The 18,885-nt window shown below is 43.0% G+C and overlaps 1 protein-coding gene across 2 annotated transcripts in view; it reads right to left on the bottom strand.

Annotated features, from left to right (window-relative positions):
* Nucleotides 1–9,271: 9,271 nt before the first annotated feature.
* DISC1 (DISC1 scaffold protein) overlaps nucleotides 9,272–18,885 on the bottom strand; it is a 357,679-nt gene continuing 348,065 nt past the window's right edge. For both annotated transcript variants that reach the window (XM_074948838.1, XM_074948839.1), the window contains one exon: nucleotides 9,272–12,250. In XM_074948838.1, the coding sequence (XP_074804939.1) occupies nucleotides 12,101–12,250 (150 nt within the window). In that variant the 3' untranslated portion in view covers nucleotides 9,272–12,100. The remainder of the gene's footprint in view (nucleotides 12,251–18,885) is intronic.

Genomic DNA, 18,885 nt, shown 5'->3' with positions numbered 1-18,885 from the left:
AATGGGGTTATTAAGAAATGACATTCGAGGAGATCCAATCAATACTACATTTCCAATTCATGATCATAAGAAGCGTACACAATACAGACAACACAAGAAGGCTGATGATGCCTTTCTGCTCCCTGTGCCCTATATTGTCATAACCAAGGAGTATTAATGCAGAGGTTCAGCAACTATATACCAGGGCACGCCCCTGGCAGTGCAGAAGGTAAAATGTCAAGTAGTGCCAGAAATTCAATACAGGTAGAGGGTACGTTCATTGGAGGGGGACGTGGAAGGCCATGGAAAAGGGAGGCATTTCTTATCTACAACAGGATTAATGCAGATAGACTAGTTGCAGTCACTGCAGTTCATTGTGGAAAATAAGAAGCGACAAGCCACGTCCCTTAGTACGAAACTGTGTGTTTCTTTCACCTTTTCCTTCTTTTTAATGAAAATACCCTGTGGTAGATCAATCAAACAATGGCTGCTCTGACAAGTGCAGGACATAGCTGTGCAAGTGTTGGTACGATTCTGGATTGTTCTTCTCTTTAGAGTTTAAGACGCTGTCTCTCACACAGCAGAAATTAACTATAGCAAGTAGATCAGACCTGAGTCAATCATTCACAAGGCTCAGTGTATGTGATTAATTCACCTTGGATTGAAGCCCATAGCACATCTGTGAGCGGATCACAATCTCCTCAACCATTTATTTAATTTCTCTCTGTATTGAGTGTAAATAGTCTAAATTTGAGCTTCGTGATTTAGAGCTTGTCTTCATGGTGAATTAGTGTGCAGCAAGCCATGGTGTGAATCTACGGAGCACCCATTTGCCCCACAGTTACTTGCCGTGTGGACACTGCTACAGCACCGTACGCTAAGTCACCCTGTAGGACTTTTCAATGTGCTGTAGTAGTGTGTAACCTTTGATTTATGTATTCCCAATTAGCAGTTTAAAGGTAAAGAATAGAATCCAACTGACTTCTTTAAGGTTTGAGCCTCCAGCATGGTTACAGTGATTTAATTTAATGGGAGGACAGTGAATGAGTAGAAAATTAAAGATTTTATATAAAATAATATTGTTAAACCAAACTGGCATTACAATATAGCCATGCACTGCATTGCTACTTACGTTCTAAGATAAAGTGATGTATTATGGGGTGATCAATCCCTGTATAGCAAGAATAGGTATAATCCTTTCTCTAATGATACCTTAATGGTGGATGGGTGGGCCTAATCTAAAATTAGCGTGCTACTCCTTTTATAATCAATTACAATAACACCCTATAATTAATTAGTATTAAATCTTCTTTTTACCTATCTACATTTCTGCTACCATAATTAAAATATCTTCTACTCCCTCACTGGTTATTTAATACAAAACTTATCTTTAATTAAACATCTGCATGAATGCTAGACCAATAAGTATCAATATAGAAAGCATTTTCTAAAACATTAACATTTTATCTAAAACACTTGTAAAAACCAGTTAGGCCCAAACCATATTGCAACATGACCTGGGATTATGCCCTAATTTGTCTCTCACTTGCCTCTGGGCTGTCTCACTTTACTTCACTCACATTTTACCAGGCCTGGCTTAACTATTGTCAAGTCTATTTTTAGGCAATGGATTTTTGAGCCTATTTATATTTCCACACATTTCTATATATCATAAGCAAAAGTCATCTCTATAGGCTACAAGTGTCCACACAGTGAGTTACTGCACAGCAAGGTGCTGTGCTGAAGATTCACATCCTGGCTTACCTCTCACTAACTCATTGTGTAGACAGGCCCTAAGCTGTGATTGATCAGATATGTTACATGATATTGTTTCTGTTCCTTGATTAGAGGTGTGTGGAAGCACCTGTATACTAGAAATGCAGGAGGTTCCACTGGGTACTTGAGAGACCAGACTTTAATTCCCTGCTTTGCCAGAGGATTCCTGTGTGATCTTGAAAAAGGTCACTTAGGGCTTGTCTACATGAACAATTAGTTTGTGGCAAGCTGGGGTGTGAATCGGCCCCGCACTAACCTTCCACTGTCGAACTGTCCATGTGCATTCTGCTGATGCGCATTAATAGGTTGTTAGAGCATGCTGATCTAGTCCTCTTTGAAATGGGATTAACTCAAAGTGCTCAAATGAATTGTGAATGAATGTTAGCAGGGTACACATGCGCAGTTAGTGTGCAGCAGGCTAGTGCAGGGCAGATTCACAACCCAGCTTGGCTCAAACAAATTGTTCGTGGAGACAAGCATAACTGTCCATCTGTAAAATGGGATAATAGTACTTCCCTACCTCATTGGGATGTTACTCATGGCTGTAGTTGCAGGCTTTGGCCTCAGGTTCAGGAGTTTCAGGTTTTCAAAAATCTGAACCAACAGTGGGCTTGATCTCTCATTGAAGTCAACAGAGAGACTCCCATTGACTTCAGTGGGCATTGGATTGAGCCCAATGTGAGCAGACGCAAATGCCTTCCATTTTGCTAGCCCCAGCCATCTGCCTACTCCAACCTGGGCACGCTATACCACAGTTTATCTTTTTAAATCATCCAGGAGGGATGCAGTGGCCTGATTAGGGTGGGGCTGGCACGAGACCTGCCTAGCAACCTTCCTAAAGACTGATGATTGGAGAAAGGGTCAGCACCCTTGTCACACCAGCATATTATGGGTACATATAATGGTACCAAATGATAATGGTATCTGAAATCGTAACAGGGATCACTACATTTTCTTTTTGAAAATAAAGACAAATTCCAGACAAAACCAAGAAAAAAGAAAGATGGGTTCATCCAAAAAGGCTAAGATTTTTTAAAAAACAATCTTAACTTGGAGAGTGGGATGCGGAGCAAAAATCAGCTGTGTTTTGTGTACATGATGGCTTTGTTTGTTTGTTTTTTTGTCATATTGTGAATTTTTTTCTTGGGGTTGGCAAGTAGGAATGACTAGAAACATACTGACTCTGTGTATGTGTGTGTGTGTGTGTGTGTGTGTGTGTGTGTGTGTAAGGAAAAAACCATGTAGCATTTCAGTAGAGACCAGTGTACAACATAAAGAGATGTCTAGGGTAGCACGAGCTAACCAGCAGTTATACAGCAAACTGCTAATTCTGGCATCCCAGCTTCTTGTTGGAGTGGGAAATTCAGAGGTGGGCAAACTATGGCGCAGGGGCCACATCCGGCCCTCCAGATGTTTTAATCCAGCCCTTGAGCTCCCGCCAGGAAGTGGGGTCTGGGGCTTGCCCCACTCCAGCTGGGGAGCGCGGTTGGGGTCTTGCCCCACTCCACCAGGCTCCCAGAAGCAGTGGCACATCCCCCCTCTGGTTCCTACGTATAGGGGCAGCCGGGGAAACCGCAGCCAATGGGAGCTGCAGGGGTGGCACCTGCTGACAGGGCAGCGCGCAGAGCCATGCCTCTGCGTAGGAGCTAGAGCGGGGACATGCCGCTGTTTCTGGGAGCTGCTTGAGGTAAGTGCCACCCAGAGCCTGCCCCCCTGACCCTCTCCCATGCCCCAACCCCTTGACCCAGCCCGGATCCCCCTCTAGCCCCCCGGAGCACCCTCCTGCACCCCCAACTCCTCCATCCCCAGCCCTACCCCAAAGCCTGCACCCCCATCTGGAGCCCTCCCGCACCCCAACCCCCAATTTCATGGCCCACCATACCATTTCTATACCCAGATGTGGCCCTCAGGCCAAAAAGTTTGCCCACCCCTGGGTAAGTTCATAGGATATATAATAAATATTGGCTATTGAGTTTCTTTCTTTCTCTCTTTTTTAATTTAGTTTCATTTGCCATGTCTTCTCTTTGTCATCCAAAGAGTCAATTTTGAAAAGCCAGCAGCTTCTACAACCAGCTAGAGGCAAAAGCTCCAGTAGCGGACTGTGTTCAGGCCCCTTTATACGGTGCCAGTGGTGGAGAGCAGTTGAACCACCTCACTGGTGAATTATCCCAGCATAGTTCCCATGTAGTATATGGCTGCTGGAATGGCCCTGTGCTGAATCCCCTAGCAGCATAGGGACTTGCTGGTAGTTGGCGGGGACATGTTGGGGGAGGGCGGCCTATGGCCCGAGTGCACAATGTTTTGACTATTCTGCGCTGCCAAGTTATCCTTTGGAGACTGTTGTAGATGAGGTGCAACTTGGTGCACCCCCTGGGGTTGTTCTAGTTTATGCTGGGGTCTGAATCAACCCATTTTGGGGGAATCCCACAGCAACAAAGGCTGTGTGCAGCCAACCCTGTCCTCCCATTGCTGGACTGAACAACTCAGAATCAGGGCTAGTGTCCTGCCCACAGGATAAATTAGCCAATGAGCATTTAGTTCCGATGGTGTCATGCCTGTAACTTGATACCTTACTTCTGTTTCTGAGGACCCAAGCAATTGTGGAATTCTCCCTCTGTTAGTCGATTAGTGCAGTTTTCATAAAGCCCTGTCGAATTAATCTGTTACTCATGATAAACTCATTTATTCGTCTAACCACTTCTCTCCGTTTGCATTGCCCTATTCAGTCACACTCTCAGGAGACAAGCCAGCAGAAGGCATAATGCTCCGCAGAGAGAGAGATTTCCACTCCAATTCAATTCCCTGCTAATGCCTCTAAGGCTGGGGCTTTCCCAGCTGGGACTGCAATGGTCCAAACCATTGGTGGCAGATGACACAGGTGGTTTCGGCAGAGATGGAAGAGATTGATGTTAAGAAGCCTGTAGTGAGCTACAAATAGGAGACTGTCTTTTCAATCTCTCAGTCCTTTGTATGGCTGTCACAGCTGCATGTCACTCCCTGAAGGCCATGAATATTCCCAGACAGCCCACTGTGGTAACGCAGATCAAAGATCCCTGAAGTCTGCCCTGCCTGCTGTCTATGGAATGCATGCATTAGTTAGTGTTTCTTGCCTGGCTAGTCAGGCTTCTGAACAGAGCTATATTCTACGATTGCTTCAATCTCTGCATTTCAGGAAACTTCGCAGTAAACCCCTTCTTACTGCTCAGTTTCACCTGCCCTTTACAGCTAAATTCTAGCTGTCGTACATACAGCTGAGAGCGTTTAGAGCAGTTGTCAAGTGTTTCTTTTCCTTGTGATTGTTGATTACTTTGTTAATCATAATTCATAGATTTTTAAAGCTAGAATGGACCATTATGATAATCTAATCTGCCCTCATGTATAACACAGTCCATAGAACCTTATCAATAATTTCTACATTAAAGCCATTATTTCTTATTGAACTAGAGCATAGAAATCATAGAAGTGTAGAGCTGGAAGGGACCCTTTAGTCCAGACCCTGGGGATGAGGCAGGACCAAGTAAACCTAGACCATGCCTAACAGGTGTTCGTCTAACCTGTTCTTAAAACCTCCAATGACTGGAATTCCACCTCCTGAGGTAATCTGTCCCAGCATTTAACCATATAGTAAATTAGTTTTTCCTAATATCTAACTTTAATCTCGTTTGTTGCATATTAAGCCAATTACTACTTGTCCTACTTCAGTGCATAAGGAGGACAACTGGTCCTTTTTCTAACACATTTGAAGACAGTTATAAAGACTAAACATGCCCAGTTTTTGCGCTTTTCTCATAGGTAGGTTTTCTAAATCTCTCATCATTTTTGTTGCTCTCCTCTGGAAAGCATGTCATTTAGAAAGGTGTCCATTCTTGATTTAAAGACTGCAAGCAATGAAGAAATCACTATATCCCCATGTAAGCTGTTACAATGGTTAAACACCCTCACTGTTAAAATTGTGCACATTATTTCCAATTTGAATTGGTCAAGTTTCAGCTTCCAGCCTTTGGATCTTGCTGGATTAAAGAGCCATCTACTTTCAGAAATCTCTTTTCCATGCAGGTACCTGTAGACCTTCATCAAGTCACCCCTTAATTGTCTCTTGGATAAACTAACTACATTGAGCTCGTTAAGTCTCTCAGTATAAGGTATGTTTTCCAGGCCTGGAATCATTCTTGTAGTTCTTTTCTGAACCCTTTCTAATTTTTCAACATCTTTTTTTGGAGTATGGGAACCTGAACTGGTTACAGCAGTTGGCAATGGTCTCACTATTGCTGTATACAGAGCAATAGTGGTAACACCACCTCCCTGCTCCGACTTGATATTCCCTTGCCTGTACAGCTGAAGATCTTGTTCACCCGCTTCACTATAACACAGCACGGGGAGCTCATGTTAAAGCGGCAATCTACCATGACCCCTGAGCAGCAGGAGAGCAAAGAAGCAAATCATGAGCCAAACTCCCCATCTGGCAGCAGGACAGAATCTAAATTCAGGCCCTTCCCCTCTACTGATCTTCTTCCCCCTGCTGCAGTTTATGCCCCGATCTTGGTTAGTGTCATGTAAACTATGAGACTGGGCCTGAAAGAGATGCTTAATAAACCCATAGGAAATACCAATTAAAGCAAAACCTTGGGAAAAGATAGTGTTGATTTGTAACTACTCTTTGAACGCTGGAGAATCCAGAGGACTGAAAAAATCTAATGTGAAAATATTTTAAAAGGGTAAAAGGGATGACCTGGGTAACTATAGGCTGCGTAGTCTGACAGTGAGCCCAAGCAAAAACATGGAAAGGCTGGTATGTACACCTGAGTTGTCAGATCTGCACTTGGGCCGAAAGAGTTGCTTGCACACTTGTTGAGGCCGGCCCTGATCTTTTAGAATTCTCAGACTTGCATACACCAGGGACTTAGTGAGAAGAGGCACGCTGAGGTACCCACTCTCTCCATAACCATCTGAAAATCTTCACCAAGGCACTTGTTCTGAGTGGGTGATGCTGGGCAGAGATGCCCTGGAGACATAGAATTCGTAGAACACAGTGGAGAGAAATAGGAGTAATGCACATGAGGTGCATTGCTTCTCTCAGTGCTGAAGTGTGTGTGTGTGTGTGTGTGTGTGTGTGTGTGTGTGTGTGTTTTTAAAGCTACTGGAAATTAGCATCAGACTCTAATGTAATTGTGAGCTGATCAGTTCGCCCTCAAAAAGTTAAACTGCCCATTTGGCAAGACAATCACAAGGGATTCCCCTTCGGCATTTCACTTTCTCATTGTCTGAATAGCGATAAATCAGAGATTGTTTTCTTTGCATTGTATATTGGTTTGCCATTGTGCAAAGGTCTTTTTAATTTTCCATTTCTCCAGCAAGATCTATCATGTGTCTCTGAGCCGTGCTGTGATTATTTTCTTATTATCTTTTTCTGCCCTTTACACTTTTGCTTCTTTTTTTATTATTATTATTATTATTACAAGTTGTGTGTTCATCTACACTGGCAACAGCAACTGTCCTAATGATGCATAGGCTTTTTTAGTGACTTTACCTGTGTCTCTTCTCAAGACCCTGACCCTGTTGTCTCCTGTATCGCTCTCCCCACAGGAACGTGACTGAATACAGTGCATTCGGAGAACATAGGGTATATCTACACTACATTGTAAACCCAGGTCTGTCCAGGAATGTGAACTCGGTGTTTGCAAGCCCAAACGCGCTGCATTGTAAACCTAGTTTACAACTGCTTGTTCTGGGTCTCAGCTGTGCTAAAGCATCCATATTGCACTACGCAGACCTCGTGACTTGGGTCTGTGGCTTGAGCTGCATCCACACTGCAAAACAACAAGGTTTGGACTTGAATTACAACAGGACTCTGGCTCCGACTGCCCCTAGGTAGGTCATAGGACCTGAGCGCTTGCTGATCCGAGTCTGACTGGAAGTGGGGCTTGGGCTCAAATGGGAGTCAGAGCCTGGGCTTAGTGTGCAGTGTAGATGTACTCATAGACTCCCCCTTGCTCAGACAAACCTCAGCTGCTTTTTAACCAGGATTCACATTTAGGCCTCCTTTAGAGATTTAAAGTGAGACACTTTATCATGGCTTTTGGTTGGGCTAGTTTTCAGATGCAGAAGAAATATTCTGCGTCCTTCAGTTTTTATCCCCAGAAGTTTTTATTATCCTCCTTGACAGTGCAGACAAAATCTGTATGTGTATACTTTTTTTAGAGCTTCTTTGTTGCATATGCTAAATCTCTGAAACTAAAAATCTCTTGGTCCCAGTCTCACTTTTAATAGGATAGCAAACTAAGAGGATACATAAAGATTATTCTAATTCCATCCTGAAGCACTGCTGCATATCTGGGAGCCATTCTATAACTGCCTTCTCCAGCCTCTCTAGAAAAGAGGTGCTTATCTTGATTTAATAAGTAATGATAGGAAAGTAAAAGACTGAAATGTCAAGCCGTAGAAAAAATGGGATTAGCTAACTGATTGAGAACAAAAATATTTGGATAGATCAGAGCCATCCTCAGGCTGCTTCCCCCCCCCCCCCCGCCACCCCCCCACCCTTATTTCCCAAAGTAAATTTTAAATACAGAGAGCAACAGCTATTTCAGTGTTTATAGTCGGCTCAGTGTGTGCATTTGGTTTCCCATTTTCTTTTCTCTTTGGTGTGTGCATGTTCAGAGACCAAATTGGTGGGGAATTTCTAGTCCCCTCTCATGACACTGTGCCTCACTTTAGCACTGTATGAATTAATGGCGGGAGCATGGGGTGTGTGTTAAATGAGGGAATATGTGGGAGGTACGAGGAAGGAGGGATTTATCCATGGTGGGATTCTTGCCTCCCTCTGGGTACCTGCTAAACCGGCCCTACAAGAGATGACTTGCATCCCTGGTTAATACAGGATGAAATTCACCCCTGTTCAGAGGCACAGGATAAGGCCTGTGTACCACTAAACTCACACTTACATTCTCAAATAGGCCTTAATTGGGACTTGGCTGCTGCAGAGATCTTGTACTAAGGCTTAGAGGTTAAAAAAAAAAAAATTCAATCTAGGTACTTAACTGGCCCTTCATTGCTGTGGTATCTGAGCACCTCACAATCATTAATGGACTTTATTCCCACCATATCTCTGCGAAGCAGGGAAGTATTTTACAGGTGGAGAATTGAGGAAACTAAGTGACTAGATCACACACAAAGTCTCTGGCTGAACTGGGAATTGAACTGAGGTTTCAAGTCCCAGTACATGCCCTAGCTACTGACTATCCTTACTACCCCATTCATACAAAGAGACTTCTGAAAATCAATATTGTTTGCTGTTGCACTAAATTGCACCTAGTGGAATGGATTTTCAGAAACGTTTCCAGAAGATGGGATGTTACCAGAACTTCTCTAATAGACACTTCCTCCCTTCTCTGCAAGTTGCCAGACACTGAATTTTCCCACTTAAAGCTAAAAGCATTGGTAAACTAAATGAACAATAAATGCACATAAACCTTACGACATTGTTCTCTTTATTTGCAGAAGAATATATTTCCTATCCACAGCAAAAGAAAGGTGACTGAGGTGCAGTAAACGATTTACTTTATTACACTTTTTATTCAAACTGACTTAGAACAATTATTGGATTGGCTGTTAACTTCCCACAACAAATAGTAAAGATAATGGAATGATACATTAAAAATATAGGCCACAGAGAGAGAGAGAGAGATGTGTAAAAAAAATAAAATGTTAATACATCAAAATATAAAATTACATACAAATCAAGTAATGACTGATAGTTTAAGAGTTCAGTGTTTTTATTATAGTGGTTGTATACTTTTTAAATTAAAAACTAACAATGCTTTGAAGAGGTGAAACATGAAAGCCACCATGTTTTAAATCAAAATGGAATTTCTTCAGAAACTCCCACAGCTTGACAAAAGAACAGAATCTGAGGATTAACTGTCCCTGCTTGAAGGCTGAGAGTCATTGTGAGAAAAGTGCTGTGACTTGAACTGCTGCAAAGCATCTCCATTTGGTTCTTGCTGTGCTTTGTGATTTATAAATAGCCAGTGTGGGCTGTGTTTGGCTCAGACGTGCTGCACAGTCAACAATGACGAAGCTCTGCATTCTCCCAGGGGTGGTGCGCATGTGAGTAACTGCTCACCAAAGTGAGCATGATGTTCACACTCTGGTCCTGTGTGTGGTGTTATATATGCAGGGTGGTTAGTAACACAGTGAACTGTAATTTCTGGCAGTGGGTGAGCCTTGGCTCTGTTAGATGTTAGCCCACATTTAGGCCCAACAGCATTATAACTGGGTCATCATGCCAATTTTATGGCCATATTCTACCATCAGTTTTTACCCAGAATTGTCACTAACTTTAAGGAGGCTAGGCTGAATTTCATCACTGTGCAGAGTAAGTTCTCCTCTCCGCAGCCCTCCCCGGATTAAGAGGGATTTAAGTGGCGCATAGGCCTTGGGCCAGCCCTATGCATAAGGGTGAATTTCACCCTGTGAGCAAAAGAGCAGCAGCATACAGTCTGCACTTGGTCTGCCTATGGCTAGTAACTAATGCTTTGTTCATCCACTTCTACGGGTGTTTGCAGAAAGTGCAGTGGAGAGGCAATGTGCAGGAACTCTCCAAGGATAGCTTGGAGTAGGTGAGCAGGGAAGGTTGATGGAAGAGAAAAAGAAGAGGCAGCAGCAGGAGCCTTCCATGAGAGGCTTTGGATGAGTAAGGGAAAGGCTGCAATGGAGAAAGGAGAATTGAAGCCCAGGCAAGGCACTGACCCAGGACTCTTAGTCACAACCTGGATTCTGATCTAAAGATAAAAGCCAACCATGTTTTGAATTACAGGGCTGTAATCCATCCTGAAGATCTGATGACTTCACAAACCACTGGAACTTGACTCTCATGGTTTGTCAGTTTTACCTCCCTGGATGAAATTATAACCCTGCTGTAAATCACAGCTGCCTGGTGCTTTTTATGTGTGTGTGTGTATATATATATAGTTAACATTTTGAGGTAGAAATTTTAACTCGGCTTGAAGTACACAAAGAATGGACACAGTTTTGTAGGTCTATCTGGCTAGTAGCCCAGGGATTAATGTCTGAAAAACCATCATGCTTTGTTTGTAAACCCAGCAACTCTAATGGCCCAAATGTGAATTATTATTTTTTAAAAGTCCATTTTTCAAACGAAAATGGTCGTTTTAAAAATGGGATACAATATACCGTTGTAAAAAATTTGCTTGAGCTAGTGATTTAAAAATTGAATTAAATTGAATTGAGTTTTTTAAGGAGCTGTTTTATTTATTTATTTATTTTTAATTTCCCTCCTCATAGTCTCTGCAGCAAATAGCAGAAATAGGATTCCAAATGAAAATGTGATAACCTCAGTTTATTTTAGCATCCAAGCGAGAATGTTTTGATTTATGAGTACACAATTTACAAATTGTTTGAACACTGCACCATTGTAAATCACCAATATTTAGCTGGGTTTAGTTCCATTCCTTTTCTTTTTTTCTGTAGCAAACAAAGAGATTAAACAGATAATATAACTTTATCAAACATACATATGTATATACACACCCAAAAACCTTTCTTTTTTATGACAATATAGGGCAGGTCAAAGAAGTAAGCATAATATTAAGAAAAATTACTTAATGTTCGTACAGTATTCAAATATAAAAACCACAAATCAGCAGGTTATCACTTTAAATGTTCTGAGGTTTTGGTATTAATATGCATTTGCTATAAAATGTAAATGAAAATGGTTGAAAAGCTATTATTCTTTAGTCTGATGTTAATTATCTCTGCTATGTTGAATGCCAGTGGGTAAGTGCAGTCCTAATTTAAGTTAGAAGAATTTGGTTATTTTGAATTCTATCCTAGTGGTTTTATATTTTGTAGGAATCTGAAAATAACTTGGGTGTAAGAAAGATGTTACAAAGGCAAAAAATTACTTATTCCCTCAGCTGTCTCTCAGTAATACTGAAGAATACTGCCTTTAACATTACATGTTGAAGGAGAAAAAGACTGAAGAATGCACAAGTAAGGAAGTTGTTTATAACATTGTTAGAAAAATCTCACTCTGACATTAAAGGAGACTTTGCTGAATCACTTGAAATGGATCAATTTGTAATCTACACAATTACAGGAGATGCTCTGCTCTGAAAGCTGTTTTCCAGTCTGTGCCAGAACATGTGAAGCTGTGTAGGACACTTCTGTTGATAAACCTCCAGGCTCCATTTCTCCATAATTGATTTAGTTGTTATTAGTTATGCAGGGAGAGAAGAGATCCTCAAGGCTTCGTAAGACTGTATTCAGTTACTAAAAGCAACCCTTTGTGAATTAACATTAAAACACCAGAACCCCCCACCCCCCATTATTTCTTTAAGTCTTGTTTTCCTGGACACCAGCTGTCACAGAGGAAGTCTCCAGCCTCATCTTCTCTTGCCTCCTTATCCGGCTGGAGCTGCATCAGCATGGCCTGCAGAGTTTCCTTCACCATCTGGATCTCCCTCTGTAGAGACTGTACATGCTTTATTAAGGAATAAACCTAAAGGTGATTAGCAGCCCCTTTTCTTGCTCCAAGTTATGAAATAAATTGTTGTTCTGCTGTTCACAACAGATGGGCATTGCTATCTAATTGTGGCTTCAAGTTCTTCCAAATTGTTTGGATGAAATATTCATACATATTTCACACTTGCTTTTTATTTATTTATTTTGGATTTCCAGTAACTTTGAAGTCCTCAAGTGGTATTACTTAGCGCTTGTCTTATAAGGGTTAGAAAAGAACTCGGTTGGTTGGAGGGGTTTTTTTTGGGGGGGGGGAGGGAGGTATAGATCAATACAGAGGTTGTCTATTCTGATGCCCACAGGCACTATTGCAGTCAGTCTCCCGTTGGAATAACCTGAAATCCCAACACAGTTATTAATAAATATCAAAAGAGCTCCTGTGATTAATGCAGCAACCCCTCAGCTCCTGAACAGTAATCCTCACTAATACAAGACCAAGTACTATCCTTGGATTCACACACATTGTGCTGCCTGAACTCAGTGGGAGCCACACACTTGCACATGAGGGTAGAATTTGGACTAGTTACCAACTTTCACCGTGTCCTCCCCAGCACTTTATACATAGGAAATGGGAGAATTACCTGAAAATTATCCTTCTTTGACGGGATAAGTCCACAGATTTTCAGTATGGGTCATCACTAAGGCTAGGATTTTGTCATGGTTATTTTTAGTGAATGTCATGGACAGGTCACAGGCAATAAACAAAAATTCATGGAAGCCATGAGCTGTCTGTGCCTTTTGCTGCTGCGGCTCCATGGTTTTCCCCCGCCAGCGTTGTGGCTGGGAGCTGTGAGGTCCCCCCTCTGCCTGCGGAAGCTGCAGAGGGGCCCCCCTCCACCCACGGCAGCTGGGAGCTGCAGGGTGACCATATTTCCCAAAGAGAAAATGGGACACCCCCAGCCACTCGCCCGAGGCGTGTTGCCTCCCACCCCCCCCGTGAGGCTGTCGCCCACTGCTGGAACCCTGAGGAGGGCCCCCTCAGGAGTCAGTCACCTTGCCAGGGCCGCGCTGGCTGCCAGCTCCAGAGTCCCGCAGCCCATGCACTGAAGCGGAGCGTGTCATGGAGGTCTCTGGAAGTCTCGGATTATGGGACTTCCATGACCTCCGTGACATAAATGTAGCCTTAGTCATTGCTAGTTTGTAACCACAGGGGGAAGAACTAGCCCCACCTTCCAAAGACTGCCTTAGTTACAAGATGCTTCCAAAACTAAGCTCTCTGGACTGTGAAACAAAAAAGGAGTTTCTCATCCTGCATCAGCACCTTGCAAAAAAATACTCGACAAGAAACATGAACAACAAGAAAGATTTTAACTTCTGCAGAGAACTTTAACCACAAGTTTGACAGATTTCTCTTAATGGATTTCCAAGGGGAGGGCTCTGTCTGTGGACCTATCCCTTTCAAGAAGGGAACATTTTCAGGTAAGCAACCACAAATTCTCCCATTCTCTCTCCAGGCAAGGTCCACAGATCCTCAATACAGGATTTTCTGTGCAGTGACAAAATTCCTTGGGAGGGAACAAAATGTCACTCAGAGAAAGGATTCTCTTACTCTAAGGAATTGCCACACCATGCAGGCCCTACCTGCCTAAAGGTTGCATCAGCTGAAGGCTGAGTATCTGTGTTGTAAAACTTGGTAAATGTATGCAGGAATGACCAGTTCTGCAGTTTTACAGATTGCCTCATAAGGGGCCTGCGCTTTCTCAATCCATGATGCCACCTCCACTCGTACTGAGTGAGCTCTTGTTTTCACTGGAGGATTGAGATCTTTTGCTCCATACACACTGGCATATACACTGTGAGACTGATAATCTATATGCTTTAGCACCTCTTTTCCTTGGATGAAATAAGACCAGGAAGGCTGTTCTTCTTAAGCTCTCAGTTCTTTTCAATTAAGCCTTTAAGGCTTGCTTGCATCCAACAGATACCACAGTTTCTCCTTTGGGTGAGAAGGATGTGGACAAAAGGAAAGCAAAGAAAAATGCTTAATTGTGCTCAATGAAAAATAAAATTTACTTTTGAAATAAAGGTGGGAGCCATTCACAAAACCACCTTATCTTTGTGGAAGATGCCAAAGGATGGATCAGTTGCTAGAGCTCCCAACTCGGACACCCTTCTGGGCAAGCTGATGGGGATGAAAAAGGTTATTTTGATAGGTAGTGCAATGAAACTGATTTAATAAGTTCGAAGTGCACCTGCATTAAGGCATTGAGCACAATGTTCACATCCCAAGGCAGCGCTCTCTGCACCTTAGGAGGACCCAATAGCTGAACTGTTCTAATGAAGCGACACACATTCTTATGGTGGGAAACATAAGACTTTCTGGATACACTCAAAATTGTCGACAGTGCAGAAATGTGTACTTTTAAGGTATTAGCCTCCAACCTGACATAAAAACTGCCCTGTAAAAATTCCAGAACATAAGACACTTTGGTTACATGCTGCTGAATATGTCTCTTTCTGTGTGAATTTAGCCAAATCCTTGAATAAGACCTGTTTCTTTACTTTCTCCTAGATGCCAACAGAGTTTTGACAAGACCAGCAGAGTACCCTTTCATTTTAGAAACTTCCTTTCAAATGCCAAGCTGCTAGATTTGACTTGCTTGGATCTTGGTGAAGAACTGGTTCCCGAGATCACAAATCTGGCCTCGGATTCAGGAAAAATGGTAACTCTCACTGACATGTCCACCAGGGCAGGAAGCCAAAGCCTCCTGGGCCAATGCGGAGCCACTAAGATCACTCCCATTTCCTCCTTTCTAATTTTCTGTATTACCCTGGTGGTGATGGGCACCAGGGGAAAGGCAAAAGGTAATAACCCCTTTGGCCACTAGAGTGACAGGCATGTATGCCCAGGGCTTCTGGCTCTCTCCTCCTGGCAAAATATTGGGAAGCCTTCCAGAATTGGAATTTTGAAAATGTTGGTTTTCAACTGGAAGGATTTGTTGTGAAGACTCCATTATGCCTAACTGATTTTCCTTCTGCTCGGACAGTCAACATTTTTATTGCTGGTGCCCTTGATGTGCAAGGCATTGATAGACAGCACATGGGCCTTTACTCACTGCATCAATGATGTTGCTTCTTTCTGTAGATCCCTTAACCTCATACTGCCCAAAGGCTTACGTATGCCATTACTGATAGACTGTCCATTGTTATAAGGATATGACTGTTCAGCAATGCTGAGGCCAGTTGTTGAAGAGCGTACTTTATTGCCCCCAGGGCGAGAAAATGTATGCTTTTCTTTTGTTTGAAAAAGGACTATGTTCCTTAAGTTACATGCTTCTAGGAGAACACTCCCCATCCTTCCCGACTTGCATCTGCTGTTATGACAGACCTGTCTGGTTCTGCATGTTCATCTCTCCCTGGAACCTCTTCAGACTCATCCACGAATCCAGGGAATTCGGAACAAGTGACAAAATGGTCACTTTCTGTGATGGAAATATCAGAGAACAGGGAATCAACATCAGGAAGCCCGGGAGAGTCCTCATATGCATACTTGATCAGAACACTATCCCTGTGCAGGACACAATCACCCCTAGAACACTCATTAGAGTGCTGACTAATGCCCTTGGGCATCTCCTCAGGAGGGTAATTGCTGATCTAATCTTGTCCTATCTTTTGGCAGAAACATTTTGTGAGCCTCTGCATCTAGATGAACTAGGCACTGATATGGCTGAAGACTCTTTTCGGAATGTATTATAAATCCATGCTGTTGTAACATCTGAATTGTGGTTCAGGTTACTCAAGTGGACTCCTTCTTGGATGGGGCTCTTACTTAAATGTCAGCCAGGGAAGGGTACATCTGTGTCTCCTACTGTCTGTGAACAGCCACCAAAGTGAGGAATTTTGTGAGCACCCGAGGCAAAAATGACAGTCTGAAAAGCAGCACTTTGTATTGAAAATGATTGGTCCCATGAGTAAGTTGCAAAACTCCCCTGTGTGCCCCTTGTGAACTGGCAAATGAAGGTAGGCCTCCCTCAAGTCGACTGATGTAAGGTAATCATCCTGGCAGATCACTCCCAGTATTGACTTCAAAGTGTCCATCTTGAACCTGGGCCTCCTTATTAACTTGTTCAGGTGCTTTTAATCCAACACAGCTCTGTCCTCCCCAGATCTCTTGGGTACCAGAAATAAGAAGAATATTGGCAGGAGAACATCACTGCCTTGGTGGCTCTCTCTATCACACTGATTTGCAAAAGATGATCTGTGGCCTTTGGTATATTCCGCCACTTTTGAGGATTTGAGAGTAGTTGAGAAGGGAGAAAACCATGATTTGGAATCTTCTGACACTTTTCTCGAACAACATCTAGGGCCCATCTGTCTGATGTTGAGAGGCCATTGGTCCTTGAATTTTAATAGCTTCCCCACCCCCAGTTCTTGCTTGCTCGACCCACCTGACCACAGTCAGGAGTTGTTCTAGTGTTGGAATTTGCACTATGGGAAGAGTGCTCTCTCCCCTTCCCGGGCTTAAACTGGTTCCATCTGACTTTGTGTAGCCTCACCTTCTGTCTTTAGGGGATTAGCCATGAAAAGGTTCTTAAGCCTGTAACAGAGCTGGCTATTCCTTTTCCCTCATTTGGAATCAGGAAGTCCTGTAAGGTCTTTTTGATTTATCTGAGGACTCTGTCATGACTTTGTCTAATGGCTCCCCGAATTGCTAACCTCCTGAACGTTTCAAAGCTGCTAATATGGTTTTGGCCTATCACTGGACTCCTTAGTAAGCCAAGAAGAGCTACATAACAGCTGCATGGTTTAGCCCTTTGTCTCAATGGATCCCTTGTGGTACATGCACACTGCAGAAGATACCAAACAAACAAAACAAACCCTATGGCAGAGAGTTTCAGAGCATGGGTCAACTGACTCAGGTTCACAGGGCTAAAAACAGCAGTGTTGATGTTCCCACTCAGGCTGCTGTCAGGGCTTTGAGACCCTCTCCCATCACCAGGTTTCAGAGCCCGGGCTTCAGTTTATGTGGGAACATCTACACTGCTATTTTTAGCCCTGTCGTGTGGGCCCAAGTCAGTTGACCCAGGCTTTAAGACTCTCTGCCATGGCGTGGTTTGTTGTGTTTTTCCCCCCCAGTGTAGACATACTCTTAGTGAGCCAGGCATAGCTACCTAACAGCTGCATAGTGCGGGTCTTTGTCTGACTGCATCTCTTAATAAGCCAGACGGTACTACAGAAGAGCACAGCCGTGTTGCCTCACTGAATCCTAGGGTGAACAAGACAGGCTTCCAGAAGGGTTACCACCCCTTGTTAGGGCAGGCAGAGTTAGTCAGTCAGATATAAGTGGTGAGCCAAGAGGCCCCTTACTGCCTGCTTGTTCCTCCATGTGTGCGCTGCTCTCCCTCTCAGTCCTCTACAGTCGGCTGTATGAGGCATGGTCGACCCATAGTGAGCAGAGTTGCGTTAGTCTAGCAGATGTGGCATGACCGACCTGCCCTATGAGCAGGGTTTGGTTGGTTTGGAAGTTGTAGCATGGTTGATCACAGCATAAGCAGTGTCTGGTTAGTCCAGGGAGTTTTGAGCCCCCTTTTCTGCCAATGTCTCTGTTCCTCTGATTGCATGTGAAGCGTTTAGCCATAGAGGCCTGCTCGGACACATTACGCTGGAATCTCATCTTTTATTATGCTTATTCTTTCTATGTCTGAAAACCTTGAAACCAGAGCTTTTAGCTCTGGAGCCTTCTGGTGATGAGTTAGAGGAACTGCTATCCCAGGAAGAAGAACAAGCCAATTGTCTAATTTTCTTGGACAATTTCTTGACTTCTTTCCCCCCTTCTTAATGTATTCCGTGATCTTCCTGCACAGGTCAGGTTGCAGTATCGGGGCCCAAAAACGCTAACACAGATTCAACTGATAATAGAGAAGAGTAAATCTTAGTTTACAACAGTAGAGCATCACAGGGTATTCATGAGACCCTGAGTTCTAGTTCAGTGTAAACGGGAAAAAAACTGGAGCTGGAACAAAAACCGTACTTTTTTCAAAACTTAACTTAACTTAATACACAGAAAGGAAATGCTATACTGCTTTTGGCCTTCTTAGAGTTCATCCATTATGAAATGTTGTTTTACCCAACTACAATGCCAATGCAATGTCAAAACAAAAAGGCACCCTTAGGTTATGCGACTGTAAAAAGCAAGCTCTCTCTCTTTTGAAAAATGTGACTATGGAGAATCATGGGAAAGTTATGCAAATCACTCCTGTGGCAGGCATGAACACCAGTTTGAAAAGCCTTTTGGCAGCTTTTGATTCTATTATAGCTTCCTCAAAACTTCATCTTTTATGTAATTTACATTAATTTACTGTGATGTTTCACTCTTTACACTTTACTATGGGGGGGGGGGGAATTTTGGGTAGAGGGTACATTTCCCTTAATTTTGGGGCAGCTTTATTAATCTAGACAGAATCAATCTATGACTTTATATAAATAACAACAATAATATGCATTTCTGTATACTTTTCCCATCCAATGATCTCAAAGCATTTTACAAGCAGTAGTGAATTAAGCCTCACGCCACGTCTGTGAGGCAGGGAAATATTGTTATTGTGTAATAAGTGGTCTCAGACTGACAGGGCCAGCATTAGAGGGTAGCAA

The sequence above is a fragment of the Natator depressus genome, chromosome 3 (genome assembly GCF_965152275.1).
Source record: "Natator depressus isolate rNatDep1 chromosome 3, rNatDep2.hap1, whole genome shotgun sequence".
NCBI classification, from domain to species: Eukaryota; Metazoa; Chordata; order Testudines; family Cheloniidae; genus Natator; species Natator depressus.
This window is presented reverse-complemented; position numbering and strand designations above follow the sequence as displayed.